This window comes from Grus americana, chromosome 17 (assembly GCF_028858705.1).
Source record: "Grus americana isolate bGruAme1 chromosome 17, bGruAme1.mat, whole genome shotgun sequence".
NCBI lineage: Eukaryota > Metazoa > Chordata > Aves > Gruiformes > Gruidae > Grus > Grus americana.
In genome coordinates this window covers 588,615-606,775 of record NC_072868.1, presented here as the reverse complement: position 1 = coordinate 606,775, position 18,161 = coordinate 588,615, and the positions used below count along the sequence as shown (strand labels likewise).

At 46.5% G+C, this 18,161-nt stretch overlaps 1 protein-coding gene across 4 annotated transcripts in view; it reads left to right on the top strand.

Annotated features, from left to right (window-relative positions):
* Positions 1-18,161, top strand: part of NDRG3 (NDRG family member 3) — a 62,205-nt gene that overhangs the window by 35,668 nt on the left and 8,376 nt on the right. For all 4 annotated transcript variants that reach the window (XM_054845687.1, XM_054845685.1, XM_054845686.1 and 1 more), the window contains 7 exons: positions 12,786-12,891; positions 13,591-13,711; positions 14,226-14,288; positions 14,620-14,680; positions 16,129-16,215; positions 16,774-16,830; positions 18,014-18,117. In XM_054845687.1, coding sequence (XP_054701662.1) covers positions 12,786-12,891; positions 13,591-13,711; positions 14,226-14,288; positions 14,620-14,680; positions 16,129-16,215; positions 16,774-16,830; positions 18,014-18,117 — 599 coding nt within the window. The remainder of the gene's footprint in view (positions 1-12,785; positions 12,892-13,590; positions 13,712-14,225; positions 14,289-14,619; positions 14,681-16,128; positions 16,216-16,773; positions 16,831-18,013; positions 18,118-18,161) is intronic.

Here is an 18,161-nt window from a genome sequence, read left to right as displayed (position 1 = left end):
ATAACAGATTGCCTGGGCATAAGCTGAAACAACCCCCACATAATCTGATAACCGTTTGCAATGGAGATAAAAAGGAGAGCTAGCATGGTGGCTTAGGGGTCTTTATCAATATGAATCTAGGTTATTCGCAGAAATAAAATGTATTAACCTAAATCTGAGACCTAAATTTTACTTGAAAGTTATATGAACCCTAATGAAATCTAGGCTTGGCTTCTTCTAACGTTTGCAGATGGTGGATTAAATGGTCTGGGTTGCTGATGGACAGATGGTGTGGTGACCTATACAGTTAATCGAGCTGTGCTTGTGCTTTTATTATGATCTGCAGACCCTCTTCAGCTGCTTTGAGAAGTAGGTGTTCTGTGTTAGCCTAAATCTCTCCCCTTTTCCAGGTGATTTCCTTTAAATACCCATGAAGGAATATGCTGATATATTTGTAAAACTATCCAAATAAATGTGCGTTATGTTTCAGTCTGTCATAAGGTAGCATCTGATCTGTAGCTAGTACTTCCCCTCTGCTGCCTCCCACCCCCATGAAGGGAGAGAAGAGCTTTGCTCTCCAGCACACGCCATGCAGAAGAGCATCGGGGGTGTGGAGATGGGTCTGGGATTTGGCAGAGTATTTGCAGAAAGCTCACAAGGTATGGAAGAGGTCGAGTAAGTCAGTCCAGGACATGCAGAGTTCAGCTGAAACAGAAGAGACAAGACATGCATAAACCCACGGAGGAAAGAAATTAAAGTATCCCTGTACAACATCTTGCTATGCATTGCTGGGATTAATTGAAAATGTAGAGTTACTCGGTGTTGCCTGTGCCCAGAGTAAAACACAGCAAAATGTTTGAGGAGTTAACAACAGGCCTCAACGGGGAATTTTTTGCCACTTTTTTCTACTGAAAGTATAACTTTTCAATAAGCCCACATTTTTACTGATTCAATTTTGGAGAAGTTCTTCCACAAGTACATTTGTTTGAAGCTTTTTAATCTACATTTTTAAAAGTTTGCTTATCCTTGCCCAATCTCTGCTTTATTTTTGTGTGCTGTGCAGTAAGAGATAGTATTCTGCTATTGAGAGGTTATTGAAATATCCCATCATGTGCATTTGCTGATGTCATAGACATTGAATCAAAACTGTGTTCATTTTTAATACAATCATTAAAGCCAGTTTGTGATTGCTACAAGATGGCATTGAATACAAGATGTTTTAAAGCATCTTCTGTTTATTGTAATGAAATAACATGAAATTAGCACTTTGAGGAAAGGTTTGCTTTCTCTGTATGAATAACAGGGGAGCTGTTCTCGCCAGTAGTGAAATGTTTTGTCTAGGATGTTGAGGAGCATTGTTCTTTTGATTTGTACAATGAGTTCTTTTGTTGTCTTGTTCAAAGTGCTAGAGTGAAATTAATTACAAAACGGAAGAAGTTTTGCTCTAGAAAGCAAGTTTTTCTACTGCCTACTAAATTAGGAGCTGTCTCCAATCTTATTCAAACTAGTGTCACCACTGAAGTGCTGGTCTTGACTTCTGACACTACAGCAACAAATACTGTAAAGCTAAAAATGATTAAAATGGAATTTTATTTTGGAATTTTTTTTTTCATTAGGCTTATTTCTTGGTAAGCTCTTCCTCTGATTACTTCCATCACTAGCTTTCCATCTAAAGACTCCGTTTTCTGTAAAACTGCAGTGATGAGTTCTGGAAAGCTTTTGCTAGCTGGAATTGGATTGAAACATTTTTATTTTTAAACGTACAAGCACAATCCTTCCATGGGGTTGACTTAAATGTTACTTTTGCTTTCTATATGCTTGTGACAACAGTGTGCTAGAAGCTGATTATGCAGATGTGGTATTTGAAGTTCCTGTGCTTTTTTTGTTCTTGTCAGTTAGTTCCTATAGCAAAGCAAATGTACGTGTTTTAGGTTGCGAAAGGGATTTGCCTCCTTCCTGCCGTCAGAAGAATGAATGGTGCCTTTCCCCTACCAGTGACTGATCTGTTTCCATCCATTGTGCAACCCCCGTTAATGGTATTTCAGAGCAGCTAATGAGTAATTGCAATACTAGTTATAACTCAATGCAGTTACACTCAGTTCTAGTTCCCAGGGACATTGAAGGTTCAGAGACACAGAACATGACCCTGCTTTCTCTCCTTCAGGAGATTTTAAGACATTCATGGTCTTCAGCAAGATACCGAAATGTAGTTCAGCGCATCGTGTCAGCAGATGGACTGTCCTTGGCTGGAAACATGGCCCCTGGCCTTTCTTCCAGGTTGCCTTTAGGGGTTCAGATGATCTGGGGTCTAGCAGTCACAGAAACAATTTTAGACTTGGCTGTGTATTAGCACATTCAGATCTTCCTTGTGTAGGATTCAGATTTACAAAGCTGTGTGTCTGCAGGTTGTGGCTCCTCGAGCCCACTGTCCCGGGGATGGAAGAGCGCTAGAGGTATCAGCCTGCTGTTTGCAGCCCATGGGGAAGGCTGCAGCCAGATACTCTACTGACTCAAAATACTGGTGCAGAGTGCTGGAAAAAGCCACCCACTGCCAGACTTGTGCAGATGAGAACCGATCTGCAAAGAGGTTTAATTCACCCTGAGCTAGAATAGATCTAGGCAAGTCCAATTTCCTGCATTAGCTGGGGAAGGGGAGATTTGCCCTCAGAGCAGGAGTGAAAAGCACCATGTATTCCTGTCCGTGCTTGGGTACCTTGCTCATAATGTTGGATATTTGACTGGCGTGCAAGAAAGTTCTGGCTTTAACTGCTCTTGTAACAAACACATAGGCAGGGCAGGAGATGGAGAAGTACATCTTGCTCTGTCTCCGACATGTAGGTGTTGTCATTAATTCCTTATCAGTGTCAATATTGTGTGGTTGTAGGAGTTCATGATCTCTGATTTGGGAGCACAAACCCAACCTGTCAGCCGTACTCTTGTTGTAGGTCACTTGTCTTCAGCTCCTCTGGCTGCAGAGCCAGTATCTGTTCTTTAGCAGGATCTGTGCTTTGAAGTGACTTGCCATTTCCCTCTGGCTGACGCAGAGCATCAGAAAGGGTTACAGGTATGCGCTGGGTCTACCCTTCAGCATCACGTGCCTTTGGAACAGGAACACACTAACACTTGTTTGTTTATACAACAACAGGTTGGGGATAGCCCAGCAGCACCTTTGTCTCCTGATGCTTTTGTGTAACCAGATTACACACCTGCTTTTGCTGCTGCTCTTGATTCTCACCCAGCATTTCTCTAATTTAAGACTTAATCCGATTACACAAAGTACGAGCCTGCTTGCATAGATCATATTGTGTTTTCTATTAATAAATTTCTGCTCTGTATGGAAATGAATAATTTAGTTCAAGATGTTGCTTTAAATCTGATTTAGACTTGCTTCCCACGCAGCCATCTCCTTCAGCTCTACTATTTCCAAAATAATTTTGCACAGAGAGGACGTGGTAAGTACTTACCTACCAACTGCATTAAGGTCTGTGGTACTATAATGGTAAGAGTTACCAGATGGTGATGTTTTACAGTCTTACAATATTTTTTTCTTAGCTTATAGGCATAGTGCTGTTGTTTTAGTAATGTGTAGAAATTTGAGGGCAGCTGTTGTAAAGAGCAAGACAATGGAATCTCTACTTTAATCTCTCCATGGTTAATAGCAGTGATAGGTTGCCTGAGGAGCGTGCTGCAGTTGTTTTCCACCTTTGCCAAGACTGGCAAAGGGGACATAAAGTAAATAATAGCTGTAGCTACAGTATCACTGAAAAAGGGGAAAACCTGGCCTGAGTCATCTGCGTCTCCTCCACCTCACAGCAAAGCAGCAGTGGCAGTTTTCTTTGTCTTAGGTGAACCTGAGTGTCCTTAAGCCGAATGGATTTTTGGGGATATTTCTAGCCCTCTCCTAGTACAGACATTTGACAAGCTTGAGCAGAATGTGGGCAACAGACCCCTTGATGCTCTGTGTTCTGCCAGTTTTGAATTTAAAAAAAAATAAATCGAAGGGGTTTCACAGATGTGTTTTTTATTGTGGGTGTCCAAATTAAATAAATTCTCAGTTTTTCCAGGGAATTCATTTTGAACTTTGAGCAGCTTCACATTGGGAGTAAAACTCATCTGATCTGCCAAAAAAGAAGGTTAATAATTTAGTCGTGAAAAGCACTGGTAGTGTGAATTCTCATCGTTAATCATTCCCACTGTGAAACAAATGGTTTACTTTAGACTTTCAAAACTTAATCTGTGGATCACACTCTGACTGGAGCTGAGGGAACATGGCTGGAGTTTGGACTGCGGCGGTCCGGCACCCAGGAACTCCTCTTGTTGCCTGGGAGTCCCTGGCGCTCAAGGCATTCACACCTCTAGAGCTGCTGTTAGATGCCTCATTCAGAAATATTTTTTCTTAATATGGGAAATATTCTGTGGCACTTGTCAGTGGCACTGTCATTGCCTCCTGTTCTGGCCAAAGGCAGAGGGTGGCAGTAGGAGATGGTTCCCCCATATGAATCTTTTGGACCTGGACCCGCACCCACCTCTTCCCATAATCAGACCCACAGTGAATTTAGACTTCAGCAGTCATAGGTTGGGTGGATGTTTTCCTCCTTAGTTTAAGAATCATTCAAAGATGTTGAGGCCAAATTGGATAATGTCCTAGTCTAGTCTGACCTTCTGCACATCTCCAGCAAGGAATACCTCCCAGTAGGTCCTGCTTGTGTTTAATCTCAAATGTTGTAAAGCTCCTGTTGGGTTGTGTCTTCCAGTGTCTGCCCCTTTATGGTTCACACACATCTCGCTTTCTAAAGTGTAGGAAAAAAAAAAAAAGCAGTGATTCTCAGGAGCTGGGACCATAAGGCATGTAGCAGAAATCACAGGACTTTCAGAGAAGGTCAGTGGCACTGGTGGCCTTTCTCTGGCTACTGTCTTCTGTTCTAGCTGTTCTTCTGCCCAACCTCTACCTGAGAGTATACCTTAACAGTATAGCTAAGGCAAGTCAGTGCCTCTGGCACCGTGTGTGTGCTTGCAGTGCTTACCTTCCACCCGAATGAGAGACCCTGTTGCTGCAGGGTCAGTTGCTCTGGTTTCCTGATGTAGTGAGACAGTGAACCCAGCCCTGATCTCCCACGTATGGGTTTCCATGAGACCATCAGCTCACTGGACATGGGGCAGGGCAGAGGGATGAGAGAAGCACTCTTTTCGATAGCACTTGTAACACGATGTTGCACCCAAAATCTTAGTTTTGTTTCTGCTGGTGGTTATTGTATTCTTGACTGAGATCACAGAAGAGAGTTGTGGTCCCTCTTGGTGGGCACTAAGCTGGATACAGTGTACAGGAAGGAGAGGATAGATGCAGGTGGTGGTAGAGGATGCAGGTGGGTGTTAAAGGAAGCTTGTTGATCTGATTTGGTTCTAACAAATATCAGTGAATAACTTAGATTCCCCTTAGACTGAAATCCCAGGCCTAAATACGAAATTTATGTGTTGTCTCTAGTTGTGTGAGTGCCAAGATGGTGATCAGAGAAGCTACAAGGCTAGGAGACAGGACGAGGGTAGGAAGCTTCAGCTGCCCTGTGTCCATTAGACAGATGTGGCTGTGGGACACGACACCAATACTCCATTTTAGCTGCAAACTTCTATGGAACAACAAGCTAGGGAGCCCTAGGGAGGAGAAGCCATCACTGATGTGATTCTGAGAAGGGCAGAGAAGCATGTTCAAAGCAGTGTCTTCAAAGTGCTGCTCTGTGATGGGAACCATCCTGGTTATTATGTGCTCCAGGTCAACATCCTGGGGAAAAAAACAAAAAACCAAGCCATAGAAAACTTCACTGGTTTTGCACTCAAAGCTCAGAATAAGAACTGCACAGAAATGGAGAAGCTTATTGAAAGTAAGTGAAGCAAAGAGCAAATGCCCACCATCTATCACAGCAGACATGAGAAATGGTGCAGGGAAGCCAGCATGACTTAACAGAAGGGCATGGAGGCTATTGAAAACAAAAAAGCATTTTTCAAAAAGCTGGAGAAAATGGAAAAGGTATAAAGTCTAGCAGATTAAATATATGAATGGAACAAAGCAGGCAAAAGGGGATTTTGAGAGATGACTTGCAAAGGGGGGAAAAAAAAATAATAGTCCTGTTTCAAACCTGTCAGAAATGGAACCATGTGAGAGAGTTTGGAGAGTGCTAAGGCTGCTGAGGCTCTGAAAGGAGGACTTGGAGAAGATCTAGCCACAGCAAAAAAAATAAATTTAATTTTTTCTGCATGCAAGTTTGCCACAGAGCAGCTCACAGAGTTACCGTGCTGGAATGCTCTTTGTGGGGAGTCAGCAGAGACCCTGCCTTAGACCGCAGTGCCTATTGCAGAGACTGTAAAAAAGCTAAAATATATGCCTTTATAGCAAGCTGCCAGGACTGGACGTATCAACCCAGGAGTTTTAAAGGAGTTGAAGGATGAAATAGTTGAGTTGTTAAGCAAGAGGTTATGCTCCTCTGTGGAAGCTGCTGTGGTGCCCAAGGACTGCAGTGCATCACCTGTAGCACAGCGTTTAAAACAGATGCCAGAGGAGTTCTGGGAATTCCCTGACCTGCTGTACCAGACAGACCGATAAAACTAGCAAGGAGTATAGTGGATGAATTACATGGATAAATATTGGGAAAGTGTCAATGTGGTTTTTGTAAAGGGAAGAAGTCCTGCTCTGCAGAGCTGTTGGAATTCTTTGAAGGGGTCAGTAACCGTATAAATAAAGGCAATTCAATAGATGCAGCCTACTTGGATTTCCAAAAGACAAGACCCCTTACCAAAAGGGGTCCTAAGACCTTAAGGGACTTAGGTGGCTGTGCCATCAGAGGAAAGGTCATTTCATGGATGAAATATTGATTAAAAAGAGAAAAAAAAAAAATTATTTTCACAGTAGTTTGAGATCACTAGCGGAGCACTGTAGAGATCTGTATTGGGACATCTGCTGCTTAAATCTACTCTTAAATGATCTGGAAAAAGTGATGGAAGGTGCAATGGCAAACTTTATCTGCCTTTGGCTAAAAATAAAGTGTGATGCACGTTGAGTAAAACCATCCTACAGTGGAATATGAAAGGGCAGGCTCAAGGCTGATGATAACCCAGAGGCATAAGACCTTAACGTTGCAAGAGATGAGCGAAAATGTCAGCTCAGGGCTTTCGACAAAGCAAATCAATTCTTGTTTATCAGGAACAGAGAACAAAGCAACCTCATTGTGCTAGTGCGTAAATCCACAGCACGCCCACGAGTGTTTGACATACTGCCAGCTGCCTTGTCTCAGAAAGGACAGGGCATGATGGGACAGTTTTGGAGAACTGAGAAGGGCAGAGAAGCGTATGGTCAGAAAAAAGCTGCTGTGGCAGGACTGGCCAGAGAGCCCAGAGCACATCAGCCCAGAAGGGGGCACGCGAAGGGGAATGGCAGCAAGCTGTTGGGGCGTTGCTGCTGTGGCTTGTGGAAATGGGATCAGCTGTTCTCCACCTTCCAGACCAGGGACTGGGTTTGGATCTCATGCAAAACCAGCAGATACAAGGTGGGGAACAAAGTGGTGGTTCACCCTGCATGTTGTTAAGCTTTGGCTTTTCTGGTCACAGGGTGAGGTGGGTGCCAAGGCATAGGTCGCAGGGCTGACTGCCCAGTTTTCAGCAGAGGAAGTCAAAGTGGAGACCGCACCTCCAGTTCAAGAAGTCTCTGTTGCCCTACAGATTGCTGGAGATTGGGAAAATTAAGGGAAACTGCTACAAGATGCAATTGTTTGAGAAGTATCACTACATGCTTGCCCTATTTTATTTTTCCACAAGCACACACTCTCAAAGTCAGACTAGAAGGCTGGATGGACCTTTGGTCTGACCAGCTACAGCTGGTCTCCATACCTCCTGGTCCTCCTCTGTCATTGCTCTTCTCATCCATGCCCTGAGGGGATTGCTAGTTTTTGAAGCGATGGTTCCCAGCTTATTTGAGTTGATCAATAGTAGCTGCCTGCACAGGACTCGTGTCTCTGCTCTGTCTCCCCAGCAGCACGCTGCTGTTCAGCACATGTGTGTCACAGGCTTTGTGCCGATGGTCAGCGAGAGCAGGCTGCCAAGAGCAAAGCTACTTCTGCTGTTGAGTTCCCGTTTACAGCAGGTTGTCTGCAGCTGGTGTTTATTTTTTACCTACTGTACAAATAAGGGCAGAAGATAAAATCTCTTCAGAGAAACCTCTGATAAAGTTTCCAGTCCTTAAGTGAAAATTAAATTTTATCAAGGTTTTGAAAACACAACCACAGATCATCATGTTCTCTTGCATTCGTCCCCCTTATTTTGCAGACCGCATGTTTGTTAAAATCTGGCTGTCTCCTGGCCACATCTTTTCCACTTGCCTTCTATCACTGCATCCCTGCACTATGGACTAGGTCAGTGGTCAGACTGTAGCTGGAGTTAGACAGCTCCAAGGGAAAGATCCTTGAATTTCCTTTCAAGCTACACTCCTGCAATGTGTCAAAGCAGGCCTGAGCAGAGACCAGAAGTCAAGATGACGAGTGTCTGATACTTTCCAACACTGCATTTCTACATGAGCAATGAGGACATACCAGGAGAGACTATGCAGAATTGTGGGCGGGCAGCTGTTACGGAGGCAGTGACACAGGCAGAACATCTCACTGGGTGGCTGGCAGGGCAGGCGTGTTGGGTGAGGGCAGGGGGTGCAGCTGGCGAAGCTGCTTTTCTCACTGAGTACTCTGGTACCCCTTGTAACTAGGTTATTCTGCTCCATGTTTGGAAGAGCACTAAACCAGTAATGATGTAATGAAACGATAACTTTTTTTTGGCCAATTCAAGGTAGCAGTTGTATCTGATAGGTGTAGAGACTGTTGTTGTTATCTTAAGCACGATACCTAAGCTCTGTATTAAGCATCTGCCTCATGCTGTCCTTTGGCTTTGATATGTGGGAGAGCTGTTCTAGACAAAAGTAGGTGACAGGGAAGTCACGTGTACTGTAATTGTGTGATGTCCAAAAATGGTTTTGTCCTTTGCAATCATAGGTCAAGACAAAAGCCCTAAAGCTACAGGGCAAAGTTTCAGAGAAAATAAAGTTCAGTGGAAAAACGGACATAGAAGTACCTGCAGGGGAAGATGGGGGTAAAAGTCTTTTCTCTCTGGGTAATCTTGAAAAGGAGATCAGCACAATGGTGCAACGTGTAACTAAAAAAGTGAATGCAGAAGCCCTTATCTTGAATGTAGTGTCTGCTGCTTGCTTTGTAGAGCTTGGAAAAAGCCTTTAAAAGGTAAAAGGCTTTAACCAGAGGAAGCAGAGGAAGGAAGCTGCTTCCCAGGAGGAGGATTTCCATCTTGCCTGGGCACTAGCAAGAGAAAAAAGAAATACTCTTGAGCACTCCCAGTCTAAGGCTTTGTCACTGTAGAGGGCAGAGTAAGAAGTTTGCAGATTTAGCATCTTAAATTTTTTGAAGTGCTGCTCGCTGAGATTTGCTAAAGATGCGATTTCTCAAGCTGCTTCTATCTTCAGTGGATGTTCCCTGTATTTGAATCTCTAATGTGATTGAAGGAGTAGAGTACAAGGTGAGTACCCTTCAGATTGGGCTGGTGCCCAGTGGTGACATGAAAAACCTCTTCTTGATAAACTCTCTCATTTTCCCAAATCACAGTTTACACAATCTGCAAAGTCAAAGTAAGTGGAAGAGCAAGGATTGATTTTTTTTAGCTCAAGGAAACTCTTTTCCTTTCCTACTAGAGAGCTAAGACCCAAGCTCAACTTCAGAAAACAAAACCGCAGGGTGTTGCAATATGAAGCACATTGAGGTGCTTGAACCCTGAAGAGAGGTGGGTGTTTGTGTTTCCAGTACCTTCCAGTATTCTACCTAGCAGAAGTACCTGTGACCTGAGCACTAAGTTTGACTGTAATTCCAGAAAAGATGCTGTATTGCTGACTTATTTTAATATCATCAGCTCTTTTGTTGATTTCTGTGCTTTTCTCACTGTTGGCTCAGTTTGGGGTTTGTGCTTCTGTTTGATAGTCGACCTCCTGCTGCTACGTGTAAAACCCTCCCTAGTCCTCTGAGGTGCAGTTTCACGAGACGTGAGTCAGTGTAACCGGCCCCATGCTCAGGGCAGCGTTATTTCCTCTACCACCCCATGCACTCCCCTCAGGCTCTGAGCCACAGCCAGCATTTGCCAGACCTCTGTGAGCTTCTTAACTCATTGATCTGGCAGAAATATAACAAAGAAAGGTTTAAAAAAATAAAAGGCAGCCGGATAGTTTCCTGCCAGGTCAGTGAGTTAAAGCTGCTTATGGAAGAGACCGACAACTGCCAGAGCTGGCAGAGAGACCTGCTTTTAATGGCAGTCAGCCACTTGTTAGCTCAGATGCGTGGGGACGTGCAGCTGGGGTTCCAAGCTCCGGCTGCTTTGGTACTCGCTGGACTTTTCCATGAGTTTGCTGTGCTTTCCTGTTTCAGCCACGTGCACTGCCAATCACCACCCTCAGCTTCCTCCAAAAGCTGCCAGTTTTGTTAAAGGACTTGTTAACACCTGCGAATTTGGAGAACACTAAAATGCAGGCCACTGCTATGGCTGCACATCATGTCCCACTGGAGTACAAATCAGGACTTTGCCCAGCTTAGCAGAGCAGCCCAGAGTGCCAAGAAGATGGGCAAGGGGCAGAGCCTGGCGCTTTCCCAGGGGCTCAGGAGGAGGCAGCTGCGCCCTGGGCTTCCTTGTGCATCCTTGCTGCAAGGGCAGGCAGCCCTGCTGCCTGGACCCAGGCTCACTTTGCACACGTGGACTAGTCGTTCCCTATCCGCGCAGGATCCCTTGGCCCACAGCCCCCTCCTAAGGACAAGGGATCCCGGTGGGCGTCAGGCTGGATAACCTCACCTGCCTTATTCTCTTGCCTGCCTCTAGTGCAGGCAGGTCACTGCTGCTGTTGTAGGTATTCCAGCTTCTCCATGTGCACAATGCAACAGCTGTGTGCAAGTAAAACCCAACCCTTTCTGAGGACGAGGGCAGTCAGAGGTGTCTTTTTGTCCTTCAAAGCCAAACTGGGGAAGGCTTCAGGCTACCTTGGGTGATTTGGCTGTGGCAGCTTGCTCCTGTTGCCACACTTCTGGGAGAAGGGGAGAAACTTTGGGGCCCCCAAAAAGAAGTACAGCTGGGGGGAGGAGGATCTTTCACTGCAAGAAGTAAATTGGTCTGGCCCACAGCCAGCCCTTGGGAGTACCCAGAAAGGAGAGCTGAGATGCATTTCTGGTGTGCTGCACGCCAGGTACTCTCACCTGTCCTATGTTTAGTCTAATCACTTTCAGGTTATTGGAAATTACTGTTTAAAAAAAAATTCACATACTTTGTGTAAACTAGTAGAAAATATTTTTGAGGTTGTAATGTCCTGTCTTCCGGCTGAACCGTGACGCTGTTCCCTAAGCAGATTTTTTTTTTAATATCAAGACAATAATTGGTGCTTTTTACAGTGTCTGTAAGTCAGAGCATGTCTCTCCTTTGATTTCTGTAGATGAGAGGAAGGACTTTCAGATGACATTGTGTACCCAGCCATATCTCCGCAGCTTTTCCAAAGTCTGTAGTTATCCCAGATCAGTGTTTGTTTAAATGTGTTCGCAGCTGTTTTAGTTAAACTCAGACAACTTCGTGTGCACATCTGTATTTGTCATCGTGAGGTTGTGGCTTCTGTTTCTGCACTGGACAAGTATCGGAGAGGTACCCAGAGGCCTCGTGGCCCTCTTGCTCTCTTTGCAGTGCAAAAAGCCCTCAATATTTTGCTTGGGAAAAGGCACAGTTTTGCTGGTAAATAGTCATGAAACAGGTCATAAAACTGCTCTGCTGATACCCAGCTGGAAACTTGCATAATCTGTATCTGTGCCAGCTGCTGGGAGAGCCCAAGGGTGTTTTCCTGACACATTACCAAACCTGGTAGCAGGGCAAAAAGCATTCAGTTAAGGCACAGCGCTCGACCTTCCCTGGGGTGACAGGTCAGGGCTTGCGGGCTGAGCTGCAGCGAACATTAATGCAGCAACATGGTCAAGACCTGATGGGCTCGTGGCCAAACGGCTGGGGTGGGTCTGCAGTAGACAGGCTGCCTGGGAGAGCAGGTACATCTGGATCTGTGTCTTTCATTTTTAATGCTGTTGAAGGGAAAAGCTGCCACCTGCTCCCTGTGGGTGGGTACAACCTCCCAGGCAGCCGGCGGCTGGATCTGCAGAGCTTGGGTCTCTTCGCTGTCCTGGCCATCTGCCTGCTCTGCGTTGTCGTGCTGCTTACAAACCGCTCTGGTACATGGTCCCCAGGGGCTGGGGCTGCTGCCAGCCTCTCGGGCATTGCTGTGTCCCCTCACATCAGCTTGCCCACAGACAGGACATCCCCAGGGGCGTGGGTTGGAGGCACACTGAACAGAGACTTGCGGGCTGGAGGGAGGGGGATGCCAGCTGGGGAGCAAGGGCTTGGCTGTGGGAGTGGAGCTGCATTCGTGGTGCCATGAACCCCTGGAGACAGATGGATACGTGACACCCAACTTCTGCTATGGTGCAGCAATGTCACTAAAGGCCACTGAAATGAGATCTTGGTCACAGGAAAACACAGCCCCAAACCCTTTGCACATTTGTACAAAAGCAAGCTGCTTTTGGCAGTGGTTGGAGAGATTTGACAGGGTTGCAGATTGCAAGAGCTGTACTGGGCCATAGCTGTGGAGAGGAGAGCAATGTCAAAGTGTGGATGAAGCCCTTGCTGCTGGCCCTCAGCTAGGATTCCCTGTAGCGCAGGCAGCACATGTAACACTGAGGCTCCTTCTTCTCTCTCTGCAGGAACATGACATTGAGACAGCTTTCGGAGTGGTCCATGTCACCATGCGGGGCACACCCAAGGGGAACAGACCTGTCATTCTCACATACCATGACATTGGCCTCAACCGTAAGCCCTTGCATTCTCAGGACCCTGAAAAAGTTGTTTGTGGTATTTGCTTTTGAGGGTGGGGACCAGCGGGACTGGCCTGGAGCTGAGATGGGACAGGTCATTTCAGGGTAAAAAGAAAGGTCTGCAGGAGAGAGAGCATGAGGCATGCCCCTGTCTATTCCAACAGCCCTTGAAAGGTCAGGCCAAGGTGGAAAGGTGAAAATAGGTCCACCCACCACACTGTAGTGCTCTGGCTGACTCATTGCACTATGTGATAGAGCTGCCACAAGACATCTGTTCCCTGGATGCTGGGCAGGTGAGCAAGTCCCTTCCACAAGGCTGCAGAAGTAGTGTAATGTTTGTAGCGGGCTCAGTTGCTCTTTCCACGTCTTCCCACCCAACATGTACTGTTATGTTCACACAGGTGCTCTGTAGTACGTACTGTGGGTACCCAAGTGCTGCAAGGCCCTGTTTTCCCAGGCATGCGTGCAGGGGTGTCGTTTGTCTGCCTGCCCTGCAAGTCGCAGCAGTTGCTTTGCTAGGGCTTGCTGCTCTGTTGCAGTCAGTGGGGCACAGCGGTGTGCGTCCCCTGGCATCGACTGCCCTGCGGGCTCAGCAGGGGGGGTGCGCTCATGCAGGTGCGTGCCATGGTATTTGGAGGGTGAATCGCAATAAAATTTCAGGAAGTGTCTCATTTCTTTTTTGTTGTTGTTGTAGACAAATCCTGTTTTAATGCATTCTTTAACTTTGAAGACATGCAAGAGATCACTCAGCATTTTGCCGTGTGCCATGTGGATGCACCAGGCCAGCAGGAAGGAGCTCCCCCGTTCCCATCTGGGTAAGAGCTCTGCGGAGACCCTTGTTGTCCCAGATGTGGTCTTGGACTGCAGTCGGACTGAGATAGCACCCTGTTTAAGCCAACAGGGACTGCCAGGCTGAGTGGAGTGGGAGGCAGCTTTCAGGAGCAGAGGAAATGGGAAGACGAGGAGGCTTCCCAGGGGCATTCGGGGAACTCTCCTATTACTGAGGCTGGGTAAAGCCCTCACTAGTGGTGAGCGCTGGTACCAGCTTGCTGACTTGAGCATGAGCCCAGCACACTGCAGTCTAACCGGCATTCCCTGCTCTCTCTGTCCGTCCTCCCACGGAAGTCTGCCCAAAAAACCACAGCTCTGTGTTAGTCTTGCTCTGAGGGATGGGATCCATGCAGCTGGCTGGAATATACAGTATTGTTGCAAAATAATCACCTATGCACATGCACGGCCCTGTCTCTCCTACCTTGGGTAGAACTGGAAGGTAACCTCTGTCGAGCTGTATTTGGAGGTGCTTTGATTTCAGCCTTCCTTGGTTTTCAGGTACCAGTATCCCAGTATGGATGAACTGGCTGAAATGCTGCCCGCCGTTCTGACGCACCTGAAGTAAGTCTCTGAAAGGAAACGGGGTGAGCCAGCTGAATGCAGCCATTCCAGCACCTGCCTCTGTCTCTGCTTCCAACATCTGACATACTCACTGAGTTGTCCCAAGAGGCCTGAGCACCTCCTAACCTGACTGTGTAACCTTGTCTGGTTCTCATGCTGGGAACCTTGTCTGCCACACGAGACAATTTGTGGCTGCTGCATTATTGCTGGATTTTGAAAATGAACCATAAATGAACAGCTGGATGCAGAGAGGGAAAAGGCTTCGCCTCTAGGGCTGCTTCAGCTGTGAGTTTAAGTTATCCTTGCTGATTATGAAATACCTATATTTCAGCCTGAAAAGCTTCATTGGGATTGGACTGGGAGCTGGCGCTTATGTCCTCAGCAGGTGTGCTGTAAGTACCTCTTAATTTCCTTGTGACTTATATGAGCCGTGGTCTTCCACTGATCAAACAGACCATTTGTGGGGCACCAGCAAAGTAGCAGTAATTACAGTAGGCCTGCAGGGAGCCATGTGAGAGCTACTTCACATCCAGATGGTTAAATTGGAGCAGCCAAGGCTACTCTGAAGCTATGCCAGACGTGGAAAGATTGTAATGCAATGTCTTTGGATCAGGAGAGCCCATCCTGGCTGCTAGGAATATCCAGCCTCGTGTCGTCACAAAGACTGGCTGCATTACTGTATGCTGTTTCCAGTGTTTGTGACACCAAATAATTGATTTGGTGATGTGCTGTGAACCAGTGCTGATGAGGACTGTGCTTTTTTACTGGAAGGAGGTAGATTTTGCACTCCCCCCTTTAACAAGAGAGTGCTAGCTTTATCTTGGTATGTACTTCTGCATTTCTCTCTAGTGGACTGTTTATAAGCATGTGAAATCAGTGGACATAGTTTAGCAGCCCAGGAATTTGCCTGAGTCATTCAGAGGTAGTGTTAAAACAAAAAAAAAAACCAAACCCAAAGCAAAACAAAATGGAAATCTGACATTCTCAGTAAAGTTTGCTTCAAGTTGTTGAGTGCAGAGTTGCCGATGATTTAAGCCACTTATTGCTTCTTAAAGCCACTTCACCATGCAAGCTGCCCCTCCTACAAAAAGTTCTCTGCTTCCCATTTCCAGCAGTCAGGATTGAGCCTGGGGCAGTGTGAGGTACTGGGGTTTGCTCTGTTCCTTGCCTTGTCTATCTTGTGTAGTTTTCAGTCCTGAAAATAAGCCTTGGCCTCAGCTCAGTGAAGTGCCAGAAAGCCCTTGCCATGCTACCTGGATTGCAGACAGTTTCCTGCTGAGGACAGAGTTGTTTCCTTCTGCTTAACCAATGCTAATCTGTACAATGGAGCAGAAGAGCTGCTGTAAAACTTCAGCTGTGGAGTGAGCCTAGAACCTGAAGTTCTCTGGTTGTATAAGATTGCTGGGTTCGTGTTTGCAAGCAGTTCTCAAAGTATCTTGTACCCATGCTCCCCCCTAACTCCCAAGGTAAACTGCAGGGTGCTGGAGATGCCAGGCTGGAGCAGGGAACAGGGTGTCTGTGAGCTGGGGGGGGCAGCAGGGGTGCCCTCTTGTGAGCCGGGTGCCCTGCCGCTGGAGCTGCCCAGGCCCCTGCTCAGGCTGCAGGTGCTGGGTCAGCCCCTCAGTGCCAACAACTGAATCGCATAGGGTCTGGCTGGAGTCTGGCTTTGGGCCAGCCTCTGAAAAGGCCACTGGCTGCCTGGCACAGAAGGAGCTCCCCACCTAGTCTTCATTTTACTCTGTCTTCCTTTTGCAAGAAGCTTTCCAGTTGCAGCGCCTGCCGGTGACCAACACGTGGGCTGAATCATCCTTCTGAGTATGCCTGTGCTCTGTCCCCACAGCTCAGCCACCCCGACCTGGTGGAGGGACTCGTTCTTATCAATGTTGATCCATGTGCAAAGGGCTGGATTGACTGGGCAGCGTCCAAGGTGAGATTCTCCTTCCCCTGCACATCTCCTCTTCACAGTGCTTTATGAACAGTGTGTAGATTAAGAAGAAAAAGGACAGAGTACAGGAATTTGTCAGTTTATGGCAAAAACTGTACAATCTCATTTCTGTCCCTGCTGCGCTCTCAGTCTGGGTGTAGTACAGCCTCCTCCGTAGGAGCAGGGGTGGGTATGATCATATGTGAATGAGAAATCCTTGTAAACTGCTTGGAGATGAGTGGCTTTTGAGCACCCAACTTTCCTCTGATTTAGTACTCATGCTTTGCAGCCTTCATTTGGCTGAGGTTGAATGCATCTTTTAATTATTCTGTTATTCTGGCTACTTGCAGTTATTCACGTTCCAGGTTTCTGGAGAGCTGTGTGTTGTGTGTGCACAGGCTTCTTTGGAGTCTTGCTTCCCAAGCTTCAGGCATTTGTTCCTTATATTGCTTGAATAGTTTCTTTGTTATTTTCTTTACTCTGAGGAGCTGCTTTGAAATTTGTAATGAAACTGCATTTTCCAGTTACTCTCCCTCCTCTTCATTCATGGTTGCTCTTCAGTTTTCAGGCTGGACAACCAATATAGTGGATATTGTCTTGGCGCATCATTTTGGCCACGTAAGTACCCAGCAGGTGTTAATGTTTCCCACGGAGCTATAACTTCTGTATGTACCTGCACTAAAACAGCACTGGTCCATCAAATAAGGCTTGCTACAGATAGTACTATTTTCTCTGTGTGGTGAGCTCGCATCAGGGCTTTGCACACTGCAGGGAGGACATGCATCCTCATGCTCGCTCTAACGGTCCCCAGACTCCAGACACGTTAAGGAAGTAGTGTCCCACACACTAGTCCTGTCTTTGTGGTGCCCAGGCAACTGTCTGCAGAAACCAGTGGCAGCTGGTGCTCTGTAGCCAGCATGGAAGCATGTGGGCTGTGGGTAGAGCAGATATCAGCTGGGAGTTGACAGTGGGATATTGTATGTGTCCAGATGTTGAACTGCTGCATCCTGCTCTTCATCTTCCCCTTCAGTTTCAGCAGAGGCAAACCAGTCCCTCCTGAAAACTTTGGATGCAGCAATGCCTTCTGGTTGGGATTTGCTGGCTCCCAACCAGCAACCCAACTGGGCGACTGAAAGGGTCTGTGCCTCATGTACACTGTGTATGACATAGAGCTGATCAGTCCCTGGCCTGAAGCCCTCCTGCAACAACACACATCAGCACGGGAAGGAGACACGTAGCTTCCTCCTGCTTAGAGCATGTGCTGTTCTCACCCCGCTTTCAAGCCCTGTCGTTATATGTAGTGCTTCCTTGCATTCCCTTTTCCCCTCTGTCTCTCTCTAGCTCTCATTAGAATGCATTTTCTTTGTAGAACTGGGTCTTGGGATTAAATTTTTCTTTGGTTCCAGTCTTGGGGCTTACCTATAAAGCTTTGCTCCTTTAAGCATAAGCAGGAAGACCTTCCTAAACCAGAGTGATTTGTATCTGTGTAAGCATTACTGAGACTCAGACGCTAAATTCTCCCATCTCAGGATACCTTTGTACTCCTGCAGCAGCATGTACACTGCATTTGTGAAAGTGTAGTTGCATTATCAAAGTATGACACTTAACAGTCATGTCACAGAAACACTGAGTGTAGCCTGGGTACTAATGTGGTCTGGAGTTGCTGCCCTCTGTGTTATTGTTCACAGGGGAACGGTATGTATGGAGGCAGTTTAGTGCTTCAGTATTTTTACGAGTATCATTTCTTTACTTGTGAAAAAAATGATGTTCCCTGTCTTTCAATTCTTCTGCTTTTGTATAGGAGGAACTGCAGGCAAATCTAGATTTGATCCAAACATACAGGCTTCATATCGCACAGGACATTAACCAAGATAACCTTCAGCTGTTCCTCACCTCATACAACAGGTACAGGACACCTTTTTGCCTGCTAGGTTGCTCCCATAGATCAG